Source organism: Pogoniulus pusillus, chromosome 17 (genome assembly GCF_015220805.1).
Source record: "Pogoniulus pusillus isolate bPogPus1 chromosome 17, bPogPus1.pri, whole genome shotgun sequence".
Taxonomy (NCBI): domain Eukaryota; kingdom Metazoa; phylum Chordata; class Aves; order Piciformes; family Lybiidae; genus Pogoniulus; species Pogoniulus pusillus.
Window position 1 is genome coordinate 23,717,370 of NC_087280.1, and position 24,059 is coordinate 23,741,428.

General features: G+C 57.3%; 3 protein-coding genes across 8 annotated transcripts in view; 1 reads left to right on the forward strand and 2 right to left on the reverse strand.

Moving 5' to 3' along the window:
- Window positions 1-8,694: 8,694 nt before the first annotated feature.
- On the reverse strand, window positions 8,695-12,019 carry MRPL46 (mitochondrial ribosomal protein L46). The gene is made up of 3 exons (XM_064158098.1): window positions 11,828-12,019; window positions 9,923-10,096; window positions 8,695-9,135 (listed from the first exon to the last, which is right to left on the reverse strand). Exons 1-3 carry the CDS (start codon window positions 11,985-11,987, stop codon window positions 8,885-8,887), a joined length of 585 nt encoding a protein of 194 aa, XP_064014168.1. The 5' UTR covers window positions 11,988-12,019; the 3' UTR covers window positions 8,695-8,884.
- DET1 (DET1 partner of COP1 E3 ubiquitin ligase) overlaps window positions 11,951-24,059 on the reverse strand; it is a 33,999-nt gene continuing 21,890 nt past the window's right edge. For 4 of the 6 annotated variants that reach the window (XM_064158088.1, XM_064158092.1, XM_064158090.1 and 1 more), the window contains one exon: window positions 20,144-20,316. In XM_064158088.1, coding sequence (XP_064014158.1) covers window positions 20,220-20,316 — 97 coding nt within the window. In that variant the 3' untranslated portion in view covers window positions 20,144-20,219. Of the gene's footprint in view, window positions 12,024-18,941; window positions 19,616-20,143; window positions 20,317-24,059 lie in introns of those variants that run through there. The other 2 variants (XM_064158095.1, XM_064158094.1) reach the window with 2 other exon arrangements.
- MRPS11 (mitochondrial ribosomal protein S11) lies at window positions 14,520-21,327 on the forward strand. Its single transcript, XM_064158097.1, has 6 exons — window positions 14,520-14,637; window positions 14,838-14,948; window positions 16,134-16,223; window positions 17,365-17,494; window positions 20,147-20,212; window positions 20,972-21,327. Exons 1-6 carry the CDS (start codon window positions 14,540-14,542, stop codon window positions 21,077-21,079), a joined length of 603 nt encoding a protein of 200 aa, XP_064014167.1. The 5' UTR covers window positions 14,520-14,539; the 3' UTR covers window positions 21,080-21,327.

Sequence of the window (24,059 nt, forward strand, 5' to 3'; positions counted from 1 at the left end):
GTGCCAGGGCAGGTCTAGGCTGGATGTTGTTAGGAAGTTGTTGTCAGAGAGAGTGATTGGCATTGGAATGGGCTGCCCAGGGAGGTGGTGGAGTGGCTGTGCCTGGAGGTGTTGAAGCCAAGCCTGGCTGGGGCACTTAGTGCCATGGTCTGGTTGCTTGGCCAGGTCTGGGTGCTAGGCTGGGCTGGCTGAGCTTGGAGGTCTCTTCCAACCTGGGTGATCCTGTGATTCTCTGTTCCCAGCCCATCTGCTCACTCTCAGCCCCCCATGGGTCTGTTACCTCCTTGGGAAGTAATCAGGAGGAGGTTGGTGCCAGGCTCCATGGCAGCAGCAGGAGCTGCTGGTGTCCCCTGGCTGGCTCTGCTGCTCCAGCTCAGCCAGGGGGGCAGCAGCAGCAGCAGCAGCAGCAATGAGCTGGCTGCTGGCTCTTCAGCTGGTGCCAGATGGTGGATGAGATTAAAAGAATTTGATTTTCAAATAATCCATAAACCTGGCTGGGCTAATGTCACTCCCTCTGCATTATCTTGTAATCCCAGGGAAGGAAACCTTTCAGAGCAGAGAGCCTCATTCTCCCTGCTGCAAGGGCTCTAACGAGCTACAGATAATCCCCTTTTTGTTGGAAGGTGCTTACAGGGGACCTACAGCACCCAGAGTGGGGCAGAAGGGCTGCAGCTCTGCTCTGGTGCCTGGGAAGAGGATCAGCAGTCCCCTGGCACCACCTGAGCTCTGTACGGCCTGGGGGCAGCAGGAGCCAGGGACATGGGCTCACAAGAGAGGAGGGGTTGGAAGGGACCCAAACAGAGCACCCACTCCAACCCCCCCTGCCACAGCAGGGCCACACAATCTAGCTCAGGGCACACAGCAACACATCCAGACAGGCCTGGAAAAGCTCCAGAGAAGGAGACTCCACAACCTCTCTGGGCAGCCTGTGCCAGGGCTCTGGGACCCTTCCAGCCAAGCAGTTGCCCCTTGTGTTGAGCTGGAACCTGCTGTGCTGCAGCTTCCATCCATTGCTGCTTGTCCTATCCCAGGGAGCAGTGAGCAGAGCCTGTCCCCACCTCCTGACCCCCAGCCCTCAGAGATTTAGACATTGATTAGATCCCTTCTCAGTCTTCTCTTCTCCAGACTAAGCAGCCCCAGGTCCCTCAGCCTCTCCTCACCAGGCAGTGCTGCAGTCCCCTCATCATCCTCACAGCCCTCCCTTGGGCCCTCTCCAGCAGATCCCTGTCCCTCTTCAACTGGGCAGCCCAAAACTGAAGGCAGTACTCAAGGTGAGGTCTCACCAGGGCAGAGTAGAGGAGGAGGAGAACCTCCCTGGATCTGCTGCACACACTCTGCTCAATGCCCCCCAGGATCCCATTGGCCTCTTGGCCACCAGGGCACATTGCTGTGCCATAGTTAACTTGTTAGCCACCAGCACCCACAGGTCCCTCTCCACAGGACACCTTCAACTCAGATCCCTGGCTGAAAAGGGAGGGGGATTGCCACTCCTGCCCCCCAGTAATGCACAGGATCACAGAATGGTTTAGGTTGGAAGGGACCTCAGAGCTCAGCCAGTGCCAACCCCCTGCCATAGGCAGGGACACCTCCCACCAGAACAGATCACTCCAGACCTCATCCAACCTGGTCCTCAACACCTCCCTGGGCAACCTGTGCCAGTGTCTCACCACCCTCACTGCAAAGTGCTTCTTCCTAACATCCAGTTTCAATCTCCCCTCTGCCACTTCAAACCCATTCCTCCTCATCCTCTCATTACCAGACCTTGTCAGTAGTCCCTCCCCAACCCTCCTTTAGCCCCCTTCAGATCCTGGAAGGCCACTCCAAGGTCTCCTGGAAGCCTTCTCTTCTCCAGGCTGCACAGCCCCAACTCTCTCAGCCTGTGCTCAGAGCAGAGCTGCTTTGAGGACAGGCTCAAGAGCACACAGAAGCCTGTGCTGGGTCAGGGGAGGACAACCTATCCCTCTAGGTAAACTCACTTCCATTTAGGACACACAGACCCAAAGCCCCACCCTGGGAGACCAAAGCTGTGCCATGCTGGCGACCAAGTGCCACTGCCAGCCTCTGGGGACTGCATTCCCTCTTAGCAGCGTGGGGGTGAAATATGAGCACTGCTACAAACCCATCCCTGCCCTCTCCAAAGCTACTGCTGCCCAGCTGGGCCACAGCAAACTCAGCCCTGGGGTTTCCTTGCCTCTCTCAAACACCTCCAACCATGGTTTTTTGCTCCTCTCCCTGCCCCACACATGGTCGTGCCCCTTCTGCACCCCCCTCCCTCCCTAAGCCCCGTGCCATGCCCTGGGCAGCCCTCAGCACCCATCCACGCTGCATCCTCAGATGCTGGCTGCCTGCTGCCTGCTCCCTGCTCCTGTTCTGTCTCTCTGGTTACCTGGCCAAGCACCCACGGACCATAGGTGAGCTTCTGCCAGCTGCTGGGGCCCTGCAGCGTGCAAGGCACCGAGCTTTGGCACAGTGGCCCCCAGGAACTGGTGATCCTTACCCCATGCTCCCGCTCCGGGGCACTCCGGGGCTAGAGCAGAAGGTGGTTTTAAGGGGCCAGGGAAGGAAAGCGCCGCAGAAAGGCATTTCCCAGTCGCCGCCTGCCATCTAGTGCCTAGCAGGGAGCTGTTTCCCGGGCAGCAGGCGACGGCCAGCTCCATCCGCAGAGGGATTTAGCTCTTTAACTCGAGCTGCTAACATCTGCCCAGCAGTGGGAAGCTCCTTGCGCGGAGCCAAGGCCAGAGAGAGAGGTTTGGAATCAAACAGCCCAAATCCTGGTGAGACCTCTAAGGGAAAACAGCCTGGGAGGGAGGGGGGCAGACGATGCTGTGTGCCTGCCTGGGCTGCAAAGAGGATGCCCAGCTCCAGCCAGTGCAGGCAGTGCCAGCAGCAGCTCTGATCAAAGCACTGCACACAGGCACCGTGTGAAGAGTGCCATGGACAGGCTGAAAACAGAGAGCCCAATGGAAGCAGAAGGGAAAGGGGCAAGGGGTAAGGCTTGGCAGCTGCGTGGGAGACTGAGCAGCTGCAGGGAACAGGAGACAGAAGCACTGCACGAACCCTGGCTGTGAGTTGGGGATTTTGGTGCTTGGAGGGGGGCTGCAGGAGGTGCCCACCCAGCTCAACCCAGTGCCAGCACTTCAGAAGGGATGCAGCTGCTGGTGGCCTTTGGGCTGGCAGCAAGAGCAGCTCAGCTGGAGTGCTTTGTAAGTCTTTAGGCACCTATGGGGCTGATGCTCTTTCTCCTCTTCCTCGGCAGGGGTATTCTGCCTGTGTCCACCTTAGGGCTGGGCATCTGGCAGCTCTGGAAGAGCTCTGATGGGTGGAGCACTGCTGGGTAAGGAATGGGCTGGCTGGTGGCATGCAGAGGCTGGTGATCAAGGGCACAGTGCCCACCTGCAGACCAGTGCCAAGTGGCTCCCTCAGGGGCCAGTGCTGTTGGACACCTTTGTCAGTGACACGGACAGAGGAGTCAGTGCACCCTCAGCAAGTCTGCAGGTGGCACCAAGCTGTGTGGCACAGTTGACTTGCTAGAGGGGAGGGACCCATCCAGAGGGACCTGGACAGGCTGCAGAGCTGTGCCCAGGCCAAACCCATGGCATTCAGCAAGGCTAAGTGTAAGGTCCTGCACCTGGGTGGGTGCAATCCCAAGCACAGCTCCAGGCTGGGTGGAGAACGGCTGAGAGCAGCCCTGAGGAGCAGGACCTGGGGGTCTGGGGTGATAGAAAGCTCAACAGGAGCCTGCAGTGTGAGTGCAGCCCAGACACAACCCTGTGCTGGCTGCAGCAAGAGCAGTGTGGGCACAGGGCAAGGGAGGGGATTCTGCCCCTTAGCTCTGCTCTCCTCACACCCCACCTGCAGTCCTGGGGGCAGTTCTGCAGCCCCCAGCACAAGCAGGACATGGAAGTGTTGGAGCCAGTGCAGAGGAGGCCACCAAGATGCTGAGAGGACTGCAGCAGCTCTGCTGTGAGCACAGGCTGAGAGAGTTGGGGCTGTGCAGCCTGGAGAAGAGAAGGCTTGGAGGAGACCTTGGAGTGGCCTTGCAGGGTCTGAAGGGAGCTACAGGAGGGCTGGGGAGGGACTGCTGACAAGGTCTGGTAATGAGAGGAGGAGGAGGAATGGGTTTGAAGTGGCAGAGGGGAGATTGAAAGTGGATGTTAGGAAGAAGTTGTTTGCAGTGAGGGTGGTGAGACACTGGCACAGGCTGCCCAGGGAGGTTGTGGAGCACAGAAGCACAGAATGGGATCAAAGATCACGTTGGGTGCTTCTGTGCTCCACAACTCCCCTGGAGGTGTTCAGGACCAGGTTGGATGAGGCCTTGAGCAACCTGTTCTAGTGAGAGATGTCCCTGCCACAAACTGCCTGAGCTTTGAGGTCCCTTCCAGTCTAAGCCATTCCATGATACCTACTTACCCCCAAAGGCAGGAGACAGCAGGCAGGACAGTTACAGCTCACCCCACTCCTGTTTCCAGGCAGGGAAAATTAAGCAATATGAATTCCACAGGGGTCTGGGACCAGCAATGTCCAGCCTGTTAACTGCTTTCAGTCCCTGGTAGATCAGGAGCCTCTGGAATGCTGCTGGAAGGGCACCTCCTGCTGTGCCACATCCCCTGTTCTATGCAGGGGACAAGAGTGGTGCTGGGCTGTGAGCACCGATGGGGCAGGGGCAGCAAAGGGAGTGTCCATTGGTGGCACCTCCAGCAGCAACCCTTGGGAACTCACTGCCCCTCCACAGAGGGCACTGGGTGGGGGATCAGGCACCTCAAATGCCCAGCCTCCTGCCTCACCCCTTATCACTTGGCTGCCCACTCCTCATCCCACCTCACTGCTTCCCTCAGGCTCATCCAACATTCCAGCTTGTGCCACCTGCAAGACCAGCACTCAGGTGGCAGCTGCTGTTTGGCAGAGGCTCCAACAGCAAAGGGCTGCAGTGGTCACTTGGAAGAGGCAGGCAGGGCAGGGCAGGGCAGCAGCTAGCAGAGAGGCAGCACCAGATTTACTGATTAAGCACACAGCTCTGATTTCCTCCAGCCCTTCCAGCAAAGCAAGAGGGCAACGTTAACAGAAGGATTACTCAGAATTCAGAAGCAAATGGGATTTGTGACCCATTATATTAACTGGGGACTGAGGAAAGCTCTGCAGAGAGAGAGAGAGAACGCTGCCAGCAGGTCACCAAACCAATTATTAAGAGCTCAGAGATCACAAAGTCAGATATATATCCACACATCAAGATAAATTCCTATTTGCCTGCAGGAGCAGGAGGCTGCCTGAGCCACCCCCCCACCCCAGCCTGCCTTTTTCTCTGTGCCCATTAAACCTGCATTAGATTCAGTTCCTTTCCCCCAATCATTCACTTCCCCCAAGGGTTTCAGGCTACAGAATAACACTGGGGAGGGTAAAACCTGAAAGGAGAAATGTAATGGGCATCGTTACACTGATAGATGAGGGAGAGCAGAAGGCAGGCAGGCAGCAGCACACACACTCACCCCTGCCCTCCCAGCAGTACTGGCCCATGCCTCTTGCACCAACATGCCCAGGTGCCTCAGAGAGAGAGAGAGCAGCCCTCAGACACAAGATCATCTGCTCCAGGCACCAGCTCTCACCACAGTCTCCAGCAGGATAGGGCTGGGTGCTAGGTTGGACTGGATGATCCTCAAACCTGGTTGATTCTATGATTCAGTTCTAGAGAAGACTCTGGGGGACCAGTTAGATGAAGTCCCCAGTACAGGACTTGCTCTGCCTCCAAAGTGTTATTACTCAAATTCTAATGGGGTTGTTCAGTCTGCAGAAGGCTCCAGGGAGACCTCAGAGCTGCTGCCAGTGCCTGAAGGGATCCTGCAGGAAGGCTGCAGAGGGACTTGTGCTGAGGAGGTCTGAGACAGGCCAAGGGGGAATGGTTTGAAGCTGAGGCAGAGCAGGGTTAGAGTGGAGCTGAGGAAGAAGTTCTGCAGCAGGAGGGTGGTGAGACTCTGGCACAGGCTGCCCAGGGGGGCTGTGGCTGCCTCCTGCCTGAAGATGTTCAAGGCCAGGTTGGATGATGCCTGGAGTCCCGTTGAGAGGTGTCCCTGGGCATGGTGGGGAGGTTGAAGCAGATAAGCTCAGAGGTCTCTTCCAACCTGAGCCACTTTGTGAGTGTAAAAGCAGCCTGCAGCCACCAAGTCCTCAAAGGAAAAGAACAACCTCAGTGATCTGCTGTGGGCCCTCTGGGAGCAGAGAAGGAACAGGACCCAAAGCATCCCCTCCACCCACGAGCCTGCCTGGTACCCTCCTGCCCTCACTCTCACCAAGGCCATGGGAGGGGAATGGAGCCAGAGCTCCTGAGGACCTGGGATGGTTTGCAGCAGCTGGCTGAAGGCTTTAAAATAAAATCCACCTGCAGGAAAAACAAACTCCTTTTTTTGGTGCTGCTCCTAAGCAGGCTGCAAGCAGGAATTGGTGTTTTAGTGGAGGAGAACACAGCCACTGCAGAGCCCAGACAAGACCAAGCCTCTCACACAGCTGCTACCTGTAAGAACAAAGGCCTGGGCCCAAGTTAAAAAGACAGCCAAAGGAGGAGGCTGTGGGTTGTGATGTTGCTCACTGCTGGAGGGAGCTACACCCCTCAGCACAGGCAGTGTGCAAAGGCTTGGAGCTTCAGGAGGACAGATGAAGAGCTGCCTGGGTTTGAAGATCAGCAAGCTTCCAGCAAGCTCTGCTCCTCTCTTCTCTGCTGCTGGTTTGGGGAGCAAATAAGCAGCAATTCAGCAGCGGTTTAGACCCTGTGGTGTTCTGTTCTCAGAATGGGAGGGGTTGGAAAGGACCTTTGGAGATCATCGAGTCCACCCCCACCTTGTTAAAGCAGCATCACCCAGAGCAGGCTGCACAGGAACACATCCAGATGGGCCCTGAAGGTCTCCAGAGAAGGAGGCTCCACAGCCCCTCTGGGCAGCCTGCTCCAGGGCTCTGCACCCTCACAGCAAGGTTCTCCCTGAGTTCCAGTGTGTGCCCATGGCCTTGTCCTGTCACTGGGCACCACTGAGAAGAGCCTGGCCCCATGCCCATGGCACCCACTCTTAGCTGTTGAGCAGCACTGAGAAGATGCCCTCTCAGTCTCCTCCAGGGAGAATGGTCCAGGGCCCCTCAGCCTGTCTCCATCAGACAGATGCTCCACTGCCCTCAGCACCTCTGTAGCTTCTGCTGGACTCTCTCCAGCAGCTCCCTGTCTCTAACTGAGGAGCCCACAACTAGACACAGTACTCCAGGTGTAGCCTCAGCAGGGCAGAGTAGAGGGCAAGCAGAACCTCCCTCAACCTGCTGGTTGCAGTCTTAATACCCAAAAACCTGCCAACAGAACAAAACCTGCCCCTGGTGGGGGAAAGGGGTCAGAGACCCTGGCAGAGGGCATGCCCACAAAGCTCTTCTCAGAGGCTGGAGCCAGCAGCAGCCCAAAACAGTGGCAGACAAAATCCTGTCCAGAGCTGACTGCACCCATGGACCCCCAGGCTGGAGGGGAAAAGACTCCCCTTGATCACAGCCTGTATTTCCAAATGCCCTGGGGAAGGCAAGAGCCTCCCCTTCAGACAGGAGCCAAACAAGCAGCAGGTCTGGGGGCACCTGTCCTGCTCTGCACCCAACTTCCTCTTTGTAAGGGCTCTCTGTGGCCTCCTTGCCAGGCTTGCAAGGGTGCTTCAAGAACCCAGGCTTTGTTTTGTGGCTAATTTACAGCCAGCCTGCAGCTCCCAAACTGCCCAGTGCTAGGAACAGAAAAAGAAGGCTGCTGTGCTATCTCCCCATCCCAACGGCTTGTGGAGTGATTAAGGATAGCTTTAATTTGAGGCCTGCAGCCCAACAGCTCCCAGAGGCTTGATAAAATACATATAGCAATCTCCAGCAGCACCTCTGGAGGCCAGGCTCTCTCCCGGTGATTAACGACAGCTATTTCCTCCCTGCCTGCCCCCGAAGAAGGCAAGGACCACTCAGCACCCAGCCCACGCTCTGGCTACCACAGAGCAGCATTTACAACCAGAAAAATCAACCTTCCAGAAGCAGAACCCACCCCAGAGAAACGAGAGAAGCTCAAGATAGATCTTCTAATAAATTGGGGCAGCAGGGTCAGGCTAACCTGAGGCAGAGCCAGCTGGGCTGGGTTAGCAGTGCTGGCCTAATGCACTAGGAACAGGCAATCAGAACCCCCCCAGGGCCACCTTTCAGGCAGCTCTTGGGAGGCAGCAACGGTAGAGCAGCAGAAAAAAATGAGCCTGGCAGTGCAGAGCTGCTCCTCTTACCCTCCTTCAGTGTCTGCTGCTGTAGCTTCAGGCTGGAGAGGCAGGCAGTGTGCATGGGAAAGCAGTACTCACATCAAAGGAAGAGCTCCTCATGCGGCCATGTACTCCAGGGTCACCACACATCCAGACTAACAAGCTGTGAATAACCCAGCCCCAGCTTCCCTCTCCCCACCTCTGTGTCCAGGAGGGTCTGCTCCCACCAGGGCACAGAGCACAGACAGCCCTGCAGGTACCAGAGACAAGCGTTAAGCACTGCACAGAAGGAACCAATTAAGCTTGAGTCTAAGACAGGAGTCTGGTGAGGAAAGTGAGCCCCCTGGGTACCACAGCCCCAGGGAATTGCTCTCCTGGGAGAGGAGAAGATCACAACATGCATTTCCAAAGAGGTGGAGGAGGAGGATTCAACAAGAGCAAAGAACTCCCTCAGGAAAGCTTCACTTCCTAGGCCAGGTTTTAATATTTATTTAGTACAGGTCCTGAGAAGAGAACTGGGAAACAAGGCAGAGGCAAATTATCCTCCAGAGCCCAAGCTACCATCTCACAGACCGTGCAAAGCAGCAGCTGTGCTCCTCCCTGGAGCCATGTCCCACACCTTTCCCATCTGCTGGAGCACAGCCTGCTGCTTACAAGTCCAGAAGGAACTGATTTACTTTCTTCAGGTATTCCGACTTCAAGTAGCCTCCCAGCTCGTCCTTGGCCACCCAGAGGTAATCCTCCTTCAGCTCTGCCTGGGACAGATCACTGCTCTGCAGGAAGGCTTTGAAGAAGAACACTTTGGCTCCCACATTATCCTCAGTCCTGATGGCCCTGGGGAATTTGTACTTGTAAATCCCATGTGGTGCATTGCCCAGGACTTTGGCTTGGATGTGTTCTCCTGCAGGAGTGAGAAAAGAGGGCATGAGAACACAGGACACCAGTGGCTGCTCCTCTGAAGGAGTGGAGAGGCAGCATGAAACACTCCTGCTGCCTGGCTCAGGCTGACTGCTCCCTCTGCTCAGCAGCCATCTGCAGCTGAGCCTTTCCCCACTTGTCTGGAGCCCAGTGAGCACTCTGAGCAAGGGAGGCAGGGAGAGGGGAGCAGCCACCTGCAGCTGAACCTTTCCCCACTCGTCTGGAGCCCAGTGAGCACTCTGAGCAAGGGAGGCAGGGAGAGGGGAGCAGCCACCTGCAGCTGAGCCTTTCCCCACTCGTCTGGAGCCCAGTGAGCACTCTGAGCAAGGGAGGCAGGGAGAGGAGATCGAGGTCTGCCACCCCACAGGGCAAGCAAGGCCAGGTGGGTTTGCCACCACCCACCACGAGGCCAAGGGAAGCTGTGCAACTGGAGCAAGCTGTTTGCTGAGGGGACAGCTGGAGGTGCTCCAACGTCAGACCATGGGGGCCAGACACAGCACTGCAGCTGCTGGCAGGTCCCAGCTCTCTACCTGCAGTCCCTTCAGCCCTCTGCACACTGCAGAGGCTGACGGCACAGAGCTGGTTACTCAGGATCACAGCTCTTGCCAGAAGCCTTTAGCTTCCTCCCTCTGCCTCTTCCGAGCAGATGGGGGGCAAGCTCCTTACTGCAGATGGCAAATGTCCCTCGGATAAGGCAGAGGAAGAGAAGCCTTGGGACAAGGAGGAGGGACCCAGGGCAGAGGGAGAGGCACACAGAGAGCAATACACACCCAAAACCGTTCCCATGGCTCTCTCGGCTGTGCTCCGCAGCGTCTCTCCAGGCTGCCACTCGGCTTGAGGCAGCAGCCACAGCTCCTGCTTGCCAACTTTCTGTTTCACCAGCAGCAGCAGGCTGCTGTCCAGCCTCCTGTCCAGCGACGTCAGAGTGTTGGCTTTGTCAGCATCTGCCAAACCCCAGCACCCACTGGTAACAAAGGGCTCTGGCAACACTGCCCAACCCCAGCACCCACTGGTAACAAAGGGCTCTGGCAACACTGCCCAACCCCAGCACCCACCAGTATCAAAGGGCTCTGGCAGCACTGCAAACCCCAGCACCCACTGGTAACAAAGGGCTCTGGCAGCACTGCAAACCCCAGCACCCACTGGTAACAGAGGGCTCTGGCAGCACTGCAAACCCCAGCACCCACTGGTAACAAAGGGCTCTGGCAGCACTGCAAACCCCAGCACCCACTGGTAACAAAGGGCTCTGGCAGCACTGCAAACCCCAGCACCCACTGGTAACAAAGGGCTCTGGCAGCACTGCCCAACCCCAGCACCCACTGGTAACAGAGGGCTCTGGCAGCACTGCAAACCCCAGCACCCACTGGTAACAAAGGGCTCTGGCAGCACTGCAAACCCCAGCACCCACTGGTAACAAAGGGCTCTGGCAGCACTGCAAACCCCAGCACCCACCAGTAACAAAGGGCTCTGGCAGCACTGCCCAACCCCAGCACCCACCGGTATCAAAGGGCTCTGGCAGCACTGCAAACCCCAGCACCCACTGGTAACAAAGGGCTCTGGCAGCACTGCAAACCCCAGCACCCACTGGTAACAGAGGGCTCTGGCAGCACTGCAAACCCCAGCACCCACTGGTAACAAAGGGCTCTGGCAGCACTGCCCTGACCTCTTGGACTCCCCAGCGCTCTGCAGCTCAGCACTGGCACAGAGGTGATGCACAGAATACAACAATCCAGACAAAAATGCTCAAGCCCTCTAAACACCAGAGCAGGATTCAGCTGGAATCTGCTGTTTGGTCTGCAGAAGGACTTCACAGCAAGCAGCTTCTATCTGTCCTCTGAGTAAACTCAAGAGCACCCAGTGAGGAAACAGCCATGCCCACCCCTTCCCCTGGGTGAGGCTGGATGGCTGCATCTGTGCAGCATGGCAGCAGTGACTCTCTTCCCAGCCAGGGAATTCCTCCTGTACCAGCAGAGCTGCCAGAGAGTCACAGAAAGGCTCAGGTTGGAGGGGACCTTAAAGCTCATCTACTCTACCCTCACCCCTGCCATGGGTGGGGACACCTCTCAACTAGACTCAGCTGCTCAAGGCCTCATCCAACCTGACCTTGAACACTCCCAGGGAGTAAGCAGCTACAACCTCCCTGGGCAACCTACTGCAGAGCCTCATCACCCTCCTACTGATGAGCTTCTTCCTAAGATCACAGAATGGTTTAGCTTGGTAGTGACCTCAAGGATCAGCCAGTTCCAACCCCCTGCCACAGGTAGGGACACCTCCCACCAGAACAGGTCACTCAAGGCCTCATCCAGCCTGGCCTTGAACACCTCCAGGGAGGAAGCATCCACAGCCTCCCTGGGACAACCTGTTCCAGTGTCTCCCTGCTCTCACTGTCTGAGCCTACATTCCTTCAGCTTCAACCCCTTCCTCCTTGTCCTATAACTAGACACTTATGGATGGAAAGTCCCTTTTCAGCCTTTCAAACAGTGTCTGGAGCTGATCATGCCAGAGTCAAGACCTTCTTCTAAGCAAACCTCCCAAAAACACCTGCCCTCCCCTAAACTGCACTTAGGTGTCTGTAAAGGCCTCAGCAAGTGCCCTCCCTCTACTACCTGGCACTCTGCTGTGCTTGGCAAGCACCCAGGGTATGCTCCCCCCATCCCACAGACTCCAGCCTGCACCTGTCACCCGTGGAGCAGCTTCAAACTGCAGGAACTTCTGCTCCCATTTCTCCTCCAGGTCTTGAGCCATGATGACAGTTTTGCCAGGCCTTTCATCATCATCATCGTAGATGTTCTCCTTCCTCCTCCTCAGCTGCTCCTCCTCCTGCAGCTTCCTCATTTCATGATCCGAGTAGTGGCTTTTCTCCAGTTCTATCTAGGAGAGACACAGAGCATCCTTCAGCCAACAGGCAAACAGTCATGGAATGGTTTAGGTTGGAAAGGACCTCAAAGCTCAGCCAGTTCCAGCCCTCCACCACAGGCAGGGACACCTCCCACTAGAACAGGTTGCTCAAGGCCTCATCCAGCCTGGTCCTGAACATCTCCAGGGAGGTTGTGGAGCACAGAAGCACAGAATGGAATCAAAGATCACACTGGGTGATTCTGTGCTCCACAACCTCCCTGGGCAACCTGTGCCAGTGTCTCACCACCCTCACTGCAAAGAACCCTTTCCTAGCATCCACTTTCAATCTCCCCTCTGCCACTTCAAACCCATTCCTCCTCCTCATCCTGTCATTACCAGACCTTGTCAATAGTCCCTCCCCAGCCCTCTTCACACACTGCAAGGCCACTCCAAGGTCTCCTGGAAGCCTTCTCTTCTCCAGGCTGCACAGCCCCAACTCTCTCAGCCTGTCCCCACGGTAGAGCTGCTGCAGCCCTCTCAGCATCTTCATGGCCCTCCTCTAGAACCACCATCTCCACCTCAGCAAATGCAAGGCTCTGGGAATCTCCTCTGGCATCACCACCTCCCAAGGCTCTGGGAATCTCCTCTGGCATCACCATCTCCCAAGGCTCTGGGAATCTCCTCTGGCATCGCCACCTCCCCCTCGGCAATGCAAGGCGCTGGAATGTCCCCGCGGGCGCGCAGGGCCGCGCCTGCTCCCGCCGGGAAGCTGTGCCGGGGCCGAGCGAGCTTCGCGGGATTCAGCGCTCCCGCCGCAGGCAGCAGACTGCACCGAGCGCTCCCTGCCTGCCCGGAGCGGCTGGAAGCGACACGGCCCAAGGCGCCCTCATGCCAGTGTGTGCCACCTCCCGGGGCTGCCAGGCACTGCCCGTGCCTAGCCACGGCTTCCAGGCCAGCAGATCACAGAGTTAGCCAGGCTGCAAGAGACCCCTGAGACCATCGAGTCCGACCTACCGCCTCCTAATTACCCAACCCCTGGCACCAAGTGCCTCACGCAGTGCCCCGGCCGCCAGGCTGCTCTGCCCTCCAGGCTGCTCTGCTCTGCAGGCTGCTCTCCCTTCCAGGCTGCTCTCCCTTCCAGGCTGCTCTCCCTTCCAGGCTGCTCTCCCTTCCAGGCTGCTCTGCCCTCCAGGCTGCTCTGCTCTGCAGGCTGCTCTCCCTTCCAGGCTGCTCTCCCTTCCAGGCTGCTCTCCCCTCCAGGCTGCTCTGCCCTCCAGGCTGCTCTGCCCTCCAGGCTGCTCTGCCCTCCAGGCTGCTCTCCCCTCCAGGCTGCTCTCCCCTCCAGGCTGCTCTGCCCTCCAGGCTGCTCTCCCCTCCAGGCTGCTCTGCCCTCCAGGCTGCTCTGCCCTCCAGGCTGCTCTCCCCTCCAGGCTGCTCTGCCCTCCAGGCTGCTCTGCCCTCCAGGCTGCTCTCCCCTCCAGGCTGCTCTCCCCTCCAGGCTGCTCTGCCCTCCAGGCTGCTCTCCCTTCCAGGCTGCTCTCCCTTCCAGGCTGCTCTCCCTTCCAGGCTGCTCTCCCTTCCAGGCTGCTCTCCCTTCCAGGCTGCTCTCCCTTCCAGGCTGCTCTCCCTTCCAGGCTGCTCTCCCTTCCAGGCTGCTCTGCCCTCCAGGCTGCTCTCCCTTCCAGGCTGCTCTCCCCTCCAGGCTGCTCTCCCTTCCAGGCTGCTCTCCCCTCCAGGCTGCTCTCCCTTCCAGGCTGCTCTCCCCTCCAGGCTGCTCTCCCTTCCAGGCTGCTCTCCCCTCCAGGCTGCTCTCCCTTCCAGGCTGCTCTCCCCTCCAGGCTGCTCTCCCTTCCAGGCTGCTCTCCTCTGCAGGCTGCTCTCCCTTCCAGGCTGCTCTTCCCTCCAGCTGAGGCCCCCAGGCGCTCCCCCTCTACCTGCCCCATGAGCGCTGCCATCTCCTCCTCCTCCTGCTGCAGCGGCTGCGTGATGCGGGGCGGCCGCAGCAGGCACATCGCCCCGAACAGCCGCCACGGCCGAGGCGCAGCGGCGCTGCAAAGCCACCGGCAGCAAGCCGCGGCTCGCTGCCCCGGGGAGCAAACCGCCGCCATGGCGCGGCTGCGCGACCGACAGCGCTCCGCGACCGACAGCGCTCCGCGACCGACAGCGCTCCGCGACCGACAGCGCTCCGCGACCGACAGCGCTCCGCGACCGACAGCGCTCCGCGGCTGCGCGACCGACAGCGCTCCGCGACCGACAGCGCTCCGCGGCTGCGCGACGCCCTCTGCTCCCCGCTCCCGTCCTGCTCTGCGGTGACCTCCCCGGCCGAGCCGGCCGCCGCCGCCGTCTTCCTTCCTTGCCCCCATCGTGATTTGCGGCCGCTTCACCGGGCGAGCTAACGGCGGCCGCCGTCTCTCGTCCCCGCTCCCGCCGTGCTTCGCCAGCGTCCCCCGGCCGGGCCCGCGGCCGCCGCCTCCCCCCCGTTCCCATGATGCCTTGCGGCGGCCCCGGCCGCACGCGCTACCGGCGCCGCTGCTCTCCCCGCCGCTCCCATGCTGCCTTGCGGCGGCCCCGCCGGTCTCCGATCCGCGGCCGCCATGAGCGCGGCGCTGGCGGTCGCCTGGCAACGGCTGCGCGGAGCGGCCTGGGGGTGAGCCGCGGGGACCCGCCGGGACCGGGCCGGGCTCCTCCCCACCTCGCTCTGGGCTGCCCGCTTGGGCGCAGCCGCCCCGCCACGGCCGCCGGCACGGGAGGCCCCCACACACCCCGCACGCCGCCCCCCGCCCCGGGCGAGCCGCTCGCCCCTTCTCCCCGCGGCCCCTCCACCCTCACCGCGTTTCTCTCCCGCAGGAGCTGTGCCGCCAGCCTGTGCCGCGGCTTGCACACCGGCCCGCCTCGGCTGCAGGACCCGGCGGGAGCGGCGGCGAAGGAGGCGGAGAGCCACGGAGTGCCCGATCAGAGGTGAGCGCCAGGCCGCGCCGGGAGCTGCAGCCCTGTGCCTCTCGGTGCCAGGGTTTATCGCCTCAGGGAGCTCTTCAGCTGAGGGAGGGGCAGGCATTGGCTTAAACGTGAGCACTGCTTGTGCCCCTCGGACAGCTGCCCGCGGCTGGCCTGCGCCGTCGGAGGGTGAGCCGGGCTGGGAGAGAGCTCCAGGCGCAGCCAGCCCAGCCTGGCACCCAGCCCTGCGAGTTAACGAACCCGCGGCACTCAGTGCCCCACTCGGCCTGCTCTTGAACACCTCCAGCCACAGCCACTCCACCACCTCCCTGGGCAGCCCATTCCAGTGCCAATCACTCTTTCTGACAACAACTTCCTAACAACATCCAGCCTAGACCTGCCCTGGCACAGCTTGAGGCTGTGTCCCCTTCTTCTGCTGCTGGGTGCCTGGCAGCAGAGCCCAACCCCACCTGGCTACAGCCTCCCTGCAGGCAGCTGCAGGCAGCAATGAGCTCTGCCCTGAGCCTCCTCTGCTGCAGGCTGCACACCCCCAGCTCCCTCAGCCTCTCCTCACAGGGCTGTGCTCCAGGCCCCTCCCCAGCCTTGCTGCCCTTCTCTCAACACTTTCCAGCACCTCAACATCTCTCTGCAATGGAGGAGCCCAGAACTGGACACAGCACTCAAGGTGTGGCCTAAGCAGTGCTGAGCAGAGGGGCACAAGAACCTCCCTTGTCCTGCTGCCCACACTGCTCCTGAGCCAGCCCAGGATGCCATTGGCTCTCTTGGCCACCTGGGCACTGCTGCCTCATCTTCATCTCCTCTCTTCAGCACCCCTAGGCCCCTCTCTGCCTGGCTGCTCTCAGGCACTCTGTCCCCAGCCTGTGGCACTGCTTGGGGTTGTTGTGGCCAAAACTTTGGCTTCAGGCTGGGCCAGGGCAGGTTCAGGCTGGATGCCAGGAAATGCTTCTTCACAGAGGCAGTTCTCAAACCTTGGACGAGGCTGCCCAGGGCAGTGCTGCAGTCACCATTGCTGGAAGTGTTCCAACAGCCTTTGGACCTGGTGCTTAGGGACATGGTTTAGTGTTGAGCCTTCAGTGATGGGTTGAGGGTTGAGCTGACTGAACTTGGAGGTCTCTCCCAACAGGATGTTTTCTCTGTGTGTGAAAATCTAAGGAGCCAGTGCCTGCTAACTCTTGTTTTGCTCCTCAGCCCTTTGATCCTGCAGAGGAACTCCATGAGATGGAATGGAAAGACCTATGAAGAGATCCCAATAGCTCACATCAAAGCTACCTACAACAAGTAAGCAAAAGAGCTGCTGCAGGATAAAACCTTGTCCCATAGTCAGGCTTTGGCCATTTGTTTTGGTGAAAAAAAGGCTCAAAGGGCTGGGAAGATCATTCAGAATTCAAACCTCAGTGCTGTCCAGGAAGCAGAACTGTCCTTACAGGGCTTTTAACAGCAGTGCAGTTGCTGCTGATGCATTTTGACTCCATTCTGCTCTGGATAATTTGATGCTTACAGCTGTAAGGGCAAGTTACTTCCAGCCCTCGGCTCTAGCACTGTGCAGCTGCTGAAAGAAAAGGTGGCACAGTCTCCATGGGATGCTTGTTTCAGCTGTTGCCCCTGAGTGTAACATTTCACTGGTTCTGTAACCTCTTTTAAGCTGCAGAGTAGAAATGTTCTGTGCATTAAACAGCAGCTGCAAGGTGGGGGCTGAAAGGGCTAAGTGACATCTGAGGTGTTCCTAGACAAAGCATAGCTGACCCAGAAGGGTTTTGTCATCTCACTCAGATTCTCTAGGCTGACCAGAAGGTCACTGCAAGGAGGTCTCTGCACTGGACTGATCTAAGTGAGATACCTCAGAACACAGTGCTGAGTGAGGGTGGCTTGGAGACAAGAGCCCTGTGTAGGCCATGCCAGTAAGGTGAGCAAGAAGAAAGTGGACAATAAGTCGAGAGGGCTGCAGCACCTCTGCTGTGAGGAGAGTGAGGGAGTTGGGGCTGTTCACTCTGGAGAGGAGAAGGCTCCAAGGTGACCTTATTGTGACCTTTCAGTATCTTAAGGGGGCCTAACAAAAAAGCTGGGGGGGGGGCTTTTAGGCTGTCAGGTAGTGACAGGACTGGGGGGAATGGAACAAAGCTGGAAATGAGGAGATTCAGCCTGGATGTTAGGAAGAAGTTGTTCAGCATGAGGGTGGTGAGAGTCTGGAAGGGGTTGCCCAGGAAGGTGGTGGAAGCCTCATCCCTGGAGGTGTTTCAGGCCAGGCTGGATGAGGCTGTGGGCAGCCTGATGTAGTGTGAGGTGTCCCTGGGCATGGCAGGGAGGTTGGAACTGCCTGATCCTTGTGGTGCCTCCCAACGCTGACTGATTCTATGCTTCTGAGAAAGTGGAAAATAAATCCTTGCTGCAGCTTCCTTCTCTTCCCCCTCTCTTTCTGTAGTACCCACATCCAGGTGGTCAGCTTTGACAACAGGCCCTTTGCCCGCACCTCCTGCGGCACAGAAGGCTTCCAGAACGCCAAGAAGGCCACTGCCATCGCGGCACAGACCGCAGCCATCGCGGCAGCAACCGTGAGTCTGCACTGACCGCCCTCAGCCGCCGGGGGAGCACCACCTGCCTCTCTCCTCACTGCCCGGTTGCTGCCTTGCTCCCAGGCAGCAGCACAAGCTCTGTGCCTTTCAGGCTGAGGGAGCTGGGTTTGTTCAGCGTGGAAAAGAGAAGGCTCCAGGGAGACCTTAGAGCAGACTTCCAGAACCTGACGGGGGCTCTGCTAGAAGGATGGAGAGAGAGTGATTGCAAAGGCCTGCAGGGACAGGACAAGGGGCAAAGGTTTCAAACTGGATTGTATGTTAGGAACAAGTTCTGCACCATGAGAGTGGTGGAACACTGGAACAGGTTGCTCAGGGAGGTGGTTGGAGATGGTTTAGGTTGGAAGGGAGATGAAAGCTCATCCAGTTCCAACCCCCTGCCATAGGCAGGGACACCTCCCACTAGAACAGGTCACTCAAGGCCTCATCCAGCCTGGTCCTGAACACGTCCAGGGAGGGAATATCAGCTCTGGGCAACCTGACCTAGTTGAGGATGTCCCTGCTAAGTGCAGAGGTGGTTGGGCTGGATGACCTTTGCAGGTCACTTCCAACCCAGCCCATTCTATGATTTGCACTCCAGCAGCACACTGCTGTTGGCTGGCAGTTTCCATGGCTTCACTGTCACACCAAGTGGGTTGGAAACAAGCAGGTGCAAGTGCCCAGGTGAGAAGTGTAACTCAGAGCTTATCCTCAGCACCAGCTTGCAGAGCAGATGTTTTCTAAGTGAAGGTCTCTTGACTGTTTTGGAAACATAGCCCTGAATCAGCAGCAGTTCAGTCTCTGCACTGTAGGGGCCTGAGAAGCAGCTGGAATTACAGAAGGGAAGGGACCTCAAGGATCATCCAGTTCCAAGCCCCTTGCCATGGGCAGGGATACCTCACACTACATCAGGCTGCCCACAGCCTCATCCAGCCTGTCCTTAAACACCTCCAGGGATGAGGCTTCCACCACCTCCCTGGGCAACCTCTTCCAGGCTCTCACCACCCTCATGCTGAACAACTTCCTCCTAACATCCAGTCTGAATATTCTAGCTTGGGTCCATTCCCCCCAGTCCTATCACTGCCTGACAGCCTAAAAAAGTCCCTCCTCAGCTTTCATGTAGGGCCCCTTCAGATACTGGAAGGCCACCATAAGGTCTCCTTGGAGTCTTCTCCAGTCTGAACAACCCCAACTCTCAGCCTGTCCTCATAGGAGAGGAGCTCCTGCCCTGCAAACGTTTGATAGTTGCTCTCTGCCACAGAAGAGAGCTGCTGCTAACAGCTCTGAGGCAGAGCAGGTGATGTCCCTGCACTTGCCAGCTGCATGCAGTGTACTGTCACTGCTTCTGAACGAGCCACGTGGGCGCCCAAGTGGCAGGAGGAGATGAGTTTGGCTGCACCACAGCCCTCATACAGCAGAATGAGGCAAGGTTAGACTGGAAATCCTCATACTGAATATAGTAGAACTTATTCCAGCTTTTCATGTTGGAGGTGTTTGATGCTACTGCTGGCCAGCAGCTTGCTGTGGTTGATAGGAACAGAAGAGCATCTTCACTGTTCATCTCCTGCTCGCTGGAGCCTTAACGGCTGCACGGCTCTGCTCCACCAGCGTGACTCTCTGTGAGCTGTTAGTACGTTGGCTGCAGTGGAACACAAAGCAAGAGGCCCAGAGGAGCTGTGTCCAGGTGGTGGCAGCAGGGCTCTGCTTTGCAGCTCCTGCTTTGCATTTTCAATTTGCAAGCCCCTGGAATTTTGGCACTGAAGGTGTGGACTCCTGCACAGCAAAGCCGCAGCTTGCCTGCTTTCCTCATTGACCCTCTAGAAGGAGCCCACTGGTCACAGGGGAGAAGTGGCTGCCTTAGGGAAGGGAAAACAGCTTTGAGTTTGTTCTTGTTAGTCACTCACTTCAGTCACCTTTCCATGGGTTTGTTGTCTTCCACCCTGGCTTTAGGTCACAGGCAGTTTGATCTTCAAGCACTCTGCAGTACTGAGCCTAGCACAGGAATTCTCTTCAGCCTGCAATGGCTGGATCCAGGCCTCCTTTTGTCCTTGTGTCTCTGTGCAGTAATCCCCTAGAGTTGTCTTCTGTGTCCATTACTACCTACCCTCTCATTGGACTTGAATCCTATGGCAGTGGGTTGGAAGGGAACAAAGAGACAAGGATGATGAGGGGACTGGAGCACTGCCTGGTGAGGAGAGGCTGAGGCACCTGGGGCTGCTTAGGCTGCAGAAGAGAAGACTGAGAGGGGATCTAATCAATGTCTCTAAATCTCTGAGGGCTGGGGGTCAGGAGAGGGGAACAGGCTCTGCTCACTGCTCCCTGGGATAGGACAAGCAGCAATGGATGGAAGCTGCAGCACAGCAGGTTCCAGCTCAACACAAGGGGCAACTGCTTGGCTGGAAGGGTCCCAGAGCCCTGGCACAGGCTGCCCAGAGAGGCTGTGGAGTCTCCTTCTCTGGAGCCTTTCCAGGCCTGTGGCTGTGTTGCTGTGTGCCCTGAGCTAGATTGTGTAGTCCTGCTGTGGCAGGGGGGTTGGACTGGATGATCTCTTTGGGTGCCTTCCAACCCCTGCCATCCTGTGAGCCTGTGATCATGGGGAGGCAGAGCAGCAGCAGTGACCCCAAGGAGGGCACTGAAGCATTGTTCTGCCCACAGAAAGCACGAGGGAAGGGTGTGCTGCACGTACGAGTCATGGTGAAGGGACTGGGACCGGGACGCAAGGTAGGTGTCAACATCTCCTGCTTCTCTTTCTCGGGCAGCATTCCAGGGCTTGGAAATTCAGGCTCCTCATGACTGCTTTCCTGAAGAATTTGTCACTCAGGCACCTAGTAATGGATATTAAGAGTCACAGAATGGCTCAGGTTGGAAGGGACCTCAGAGCTCATCTGCTCCAGCCTCTCTGCCACGGGCAGGGACATGCCTCAGCTAGACTCGGCCTGGCCTTGGACACCCCAGTGGAGGAAGCAGCCACAGCCTCCCTGGGCAGCCTGTGCCAGAGTCTCACCACCCTCCTGAAGAACAACTTCTTCCTCAGCTCCAGTCTAACTCTGCTCTGCCTCAGCTTCAAACCATTCCCCCTTGGCCTGTCTCCAGACACCCTCAGCAAAAGTCCCTCTGCTGCTTTCCTGCAGGATCCCTTCAGCTACTGGAAGGCAGCTCTGAGGTCCTCCCAGGGCCTTCTCCAGGCTGAACAGCCCCAGTATAATTTGAGTAATATCCCTTTGGAGGCAGAACAAAACTTGTATTGGGGACTTCATCCAACTGAAGTGGGAAAATGGTTGGGAGTGAGGGTGAAGGAGCTGGAGCAGACAGGCTCAGTCTGGGCTTTCTGCTCCAGGCTACTCCTGAGACAACTACAAAGTCAAACTGTTAGGAGAGGTTGCAGACTGGGGACCAAATTATTTTTCCCTGTGATTTTCCCCCCTCCATCGCTGCTGTTTATGTGTTGACAGCCAAGTATCATCTGCTGTCTTCTTCCAGGCTGCCATCAAGGGCTTGACCATGGGAGGCCTGGAGGTCATCTCCATCACCGACAACACTCCAGTGCCACACAATGGCTGCCGCCCGCGGAAGGCCAGGCGGATGTGAGCGGGGACTGCGAGTGACACACAGCTTCCAACAGCAGCTCAGGACACAGGGACTGGGCTGAACCTTGCTCCTGGAGGGACTCTGCAAAGCCACCCTCCCTGGAAACCCCTGGTGAGGGAAGCTTGACGAGACAGATCACCCTGGGCCGTGAAGCCCAGGTGGCAGAAGCAGGACTCTCTGTCCTGCCCTAGTGGGAAGCCTCTCCTGTTCAAAGTGTGATGATTAAAATGTTGGTCTTTTGAGAGCCATTCCTGCTTTGTTCCCAGAAGTGGTTTGGATTGTTACTGCCTCTCGACTGTGCTTTTCCTCTTACCCTACCAGATGTGGCTCTTGTCTAGCCCTGTGTGCTGTTACTGCCCTTGTTAGGTGGAAGAGGAGCTGGGGGTCTACATCTCCTTCCAGTCACTTGGCATTAACAACTTGCTGTTCTCATGGCATCTTCCTTCCCCCTTCCTCTCACTGCAGATATTTAGCAACAAGCTGTGGGGTAACTCTTCCCCTCCCCCCAGCTTGTAGGGCTCAGTGTGCCACAAGAAGCAGCTTCCCCCCTATTTCCACTGCACTCTGGAGCCAGCATTGCAGCTTTGTTTCCCCTAAGCTGTAGCTGGTCTGCCAGTGCCACTGGCAAAGGATGAGTGCCAGCCCTTCTGAAGGGGTTGGGATGTTGCCAGTTCTGATGCTTGCAGGCTCTGCGGTCTTGTGCACCACAAACTGGATTTCCTGGGGTCCTGGGGAAAGTGAGCAGGGGGTTAGCAGGCCTGAGGAACAATGAAATGCTACCGAGGAGGTTTAAAACACTTAAGCCTTGAACTGTACCTCCATACCCACAGGCAGCACGAGCTTGTCGTGGGTCTAGGATGTATTATTGCTGTTCCAAGTCCAGCCAGAGGAAAATTTCTGCCAAGGAAAGAACAGCTGAGGCTCTCTGGAGCATTAACTGGGGAGGGTAACAGCAGTAACTGACTGGAGATTGATTTCCTGGATGGCAGAGGCACAAAGGGCACCTCCTTGGAATCCATGCTGCCGGAGAAGCCCTGGCTGCATGCAGCATCCACTGGATACATTTCACCTGTAAGGGGAGTGTTGTGGTGCAGCCAGCGGTTGTGTCACAAACCCAGAAGCTTCCTTTCTATTCTTCCTGTTGTTCCTCTTTAGTTTCTTAAATTGCATATTTAACTATTCCTCTTTAGAGAGAGGGAACCATGGCAACCAGGCAGCGAACCTCCGCGGTGGGGCTGAAAGGCGTTGAAAGAACTCGCTCTGCTGAGAAGAGCCTTTTGAGGTGCAGTTGACAGCAGAGGAGAAAACAAGAACTGGATGAATCCCCTTCCTTACTCCAGCTGTCTGAGTTTGACTAGGTTGGTTTCAAGGGAAGTTCCTTCAGCTGTCACAGGATTGACAGGCAGGAAAAGAGGTTCTTCCATAGATGTCTGACACGCTGGAGGAGCTTTCCCTTTGCTCCAGCAACGTGGCTGAGCTGCCAGGAAGTTCTGAGCTGGCAGGCTTGTCCAACACAGCAGCACCACCACACAGCCATCATCCTCTACTCCAAGCTGCCTCTTGCATCAATGCAGAAGTGCCCACGTCACATAAAGGTGATAGGACAAATGGAATAATCAGTCTGGGAAGAGATCTGTGGTGCTTCTGAAATTCAGGTGAAGAGCAGGAGAGTGACTCGAGTGTTCAGTGGCACGGGAGAAAGAGCTGCACTAAGCAACTCTCCCACCCGGTGCAAGGGCTTGGTTGCTCACCACACAGTGAAAGAAGTCTTCAAGCTCTCCATTGTTGTTGCACTTGCAGGGAATTAATAGACATCAATAGCACTTAATGATTTCCTTACCCTTCAGATGAAGTGATTAATTAAGGGCCTGGGTTTAGTCAGCCCCTGGTGTTTACCAGTTCTAATTGCTTCTTTTGGCACCTGGGTGGAATGCTGGTTTCTACTGGCTCACATTCCCCCTGAGCAGCAACTGATTCACTCAGCAGCAGCAGGGCCACAGCACCAGCACCTCGTCAGGGTCACCTCCTCTCCCTTTGGGCTTCCCTTTTGCTTTGGGACAGGTTTTTCATTCTCCACTCCTTCCCAGCTTCTGATTCCCTACTCTCAAAGAAACGTTTTTATTTTCCCTGAAACAAGTTCAGATGCTGCTGCTGCTGCTGACCACACAGCTTCACCTTTGGTTCAACTTTGGCCCCTCTGGGGCTCTGCCCTCCATTCCAAAGCACCACCCCAGAACTTTCTGCAAAGTTTAGGGGGTGGAGCACAAAGCATTCTACTGACTGACAGAAGAAACACAGCCTCAGAATCACAGACACATCCAGGTTGGAAAAGCCCTTCGGGGATCACCAAGCCCAACCTAGAGCCCTGCTGTACAAGATCCACCTTGAACCATAGTCCTAAGCACCACAGCCAAACCACCCTGAAACACATCCAGGCTGGGTGACTCCACCACCTCTCTGGGCAGCTCATCCCACTCCCTGACCACTCTCTTCTTCCTAATGTCCAATCTAAACCTCCCCAGCCTCAGCTTGAGGCCATTCCCCCTTCTGTCTCCAAGTACCTGTGAGAAGAACCCAGCAGCAGCCTCTCCACAGTCATAGAATCAGGCAGGTTGGAAGAGAGCTCCAGGCTCATCCAGCCCAACCTAGCACCCAGCCCTGCCCAACCAACCAGACCATGGCACTAAGTGCCCCAGCCAGGCTTGGCTGCAACACCTCCAGGCACAGCCACTCCACCACCTCCCTGGGCAGCCCATTCCAATGCCAATCACTCTCTCTGACAACTTCCTAACAACATCCAACCTAGACCTGCCCTGGCACAGCTTGAGGCTGTGTCCCCTTCTTCTGTTGCTGGCTGCCTGGCAGCAGAGCCCAACCCCACCTGGCTACAGCCTCCCTGCAGGGAGCTTCAGACAGCAATGAGCTCTGCCCTGAGCCTCCTCTTTTTCAAGCTAAGCAGCCCCAGGTTGGTTTACCTCCT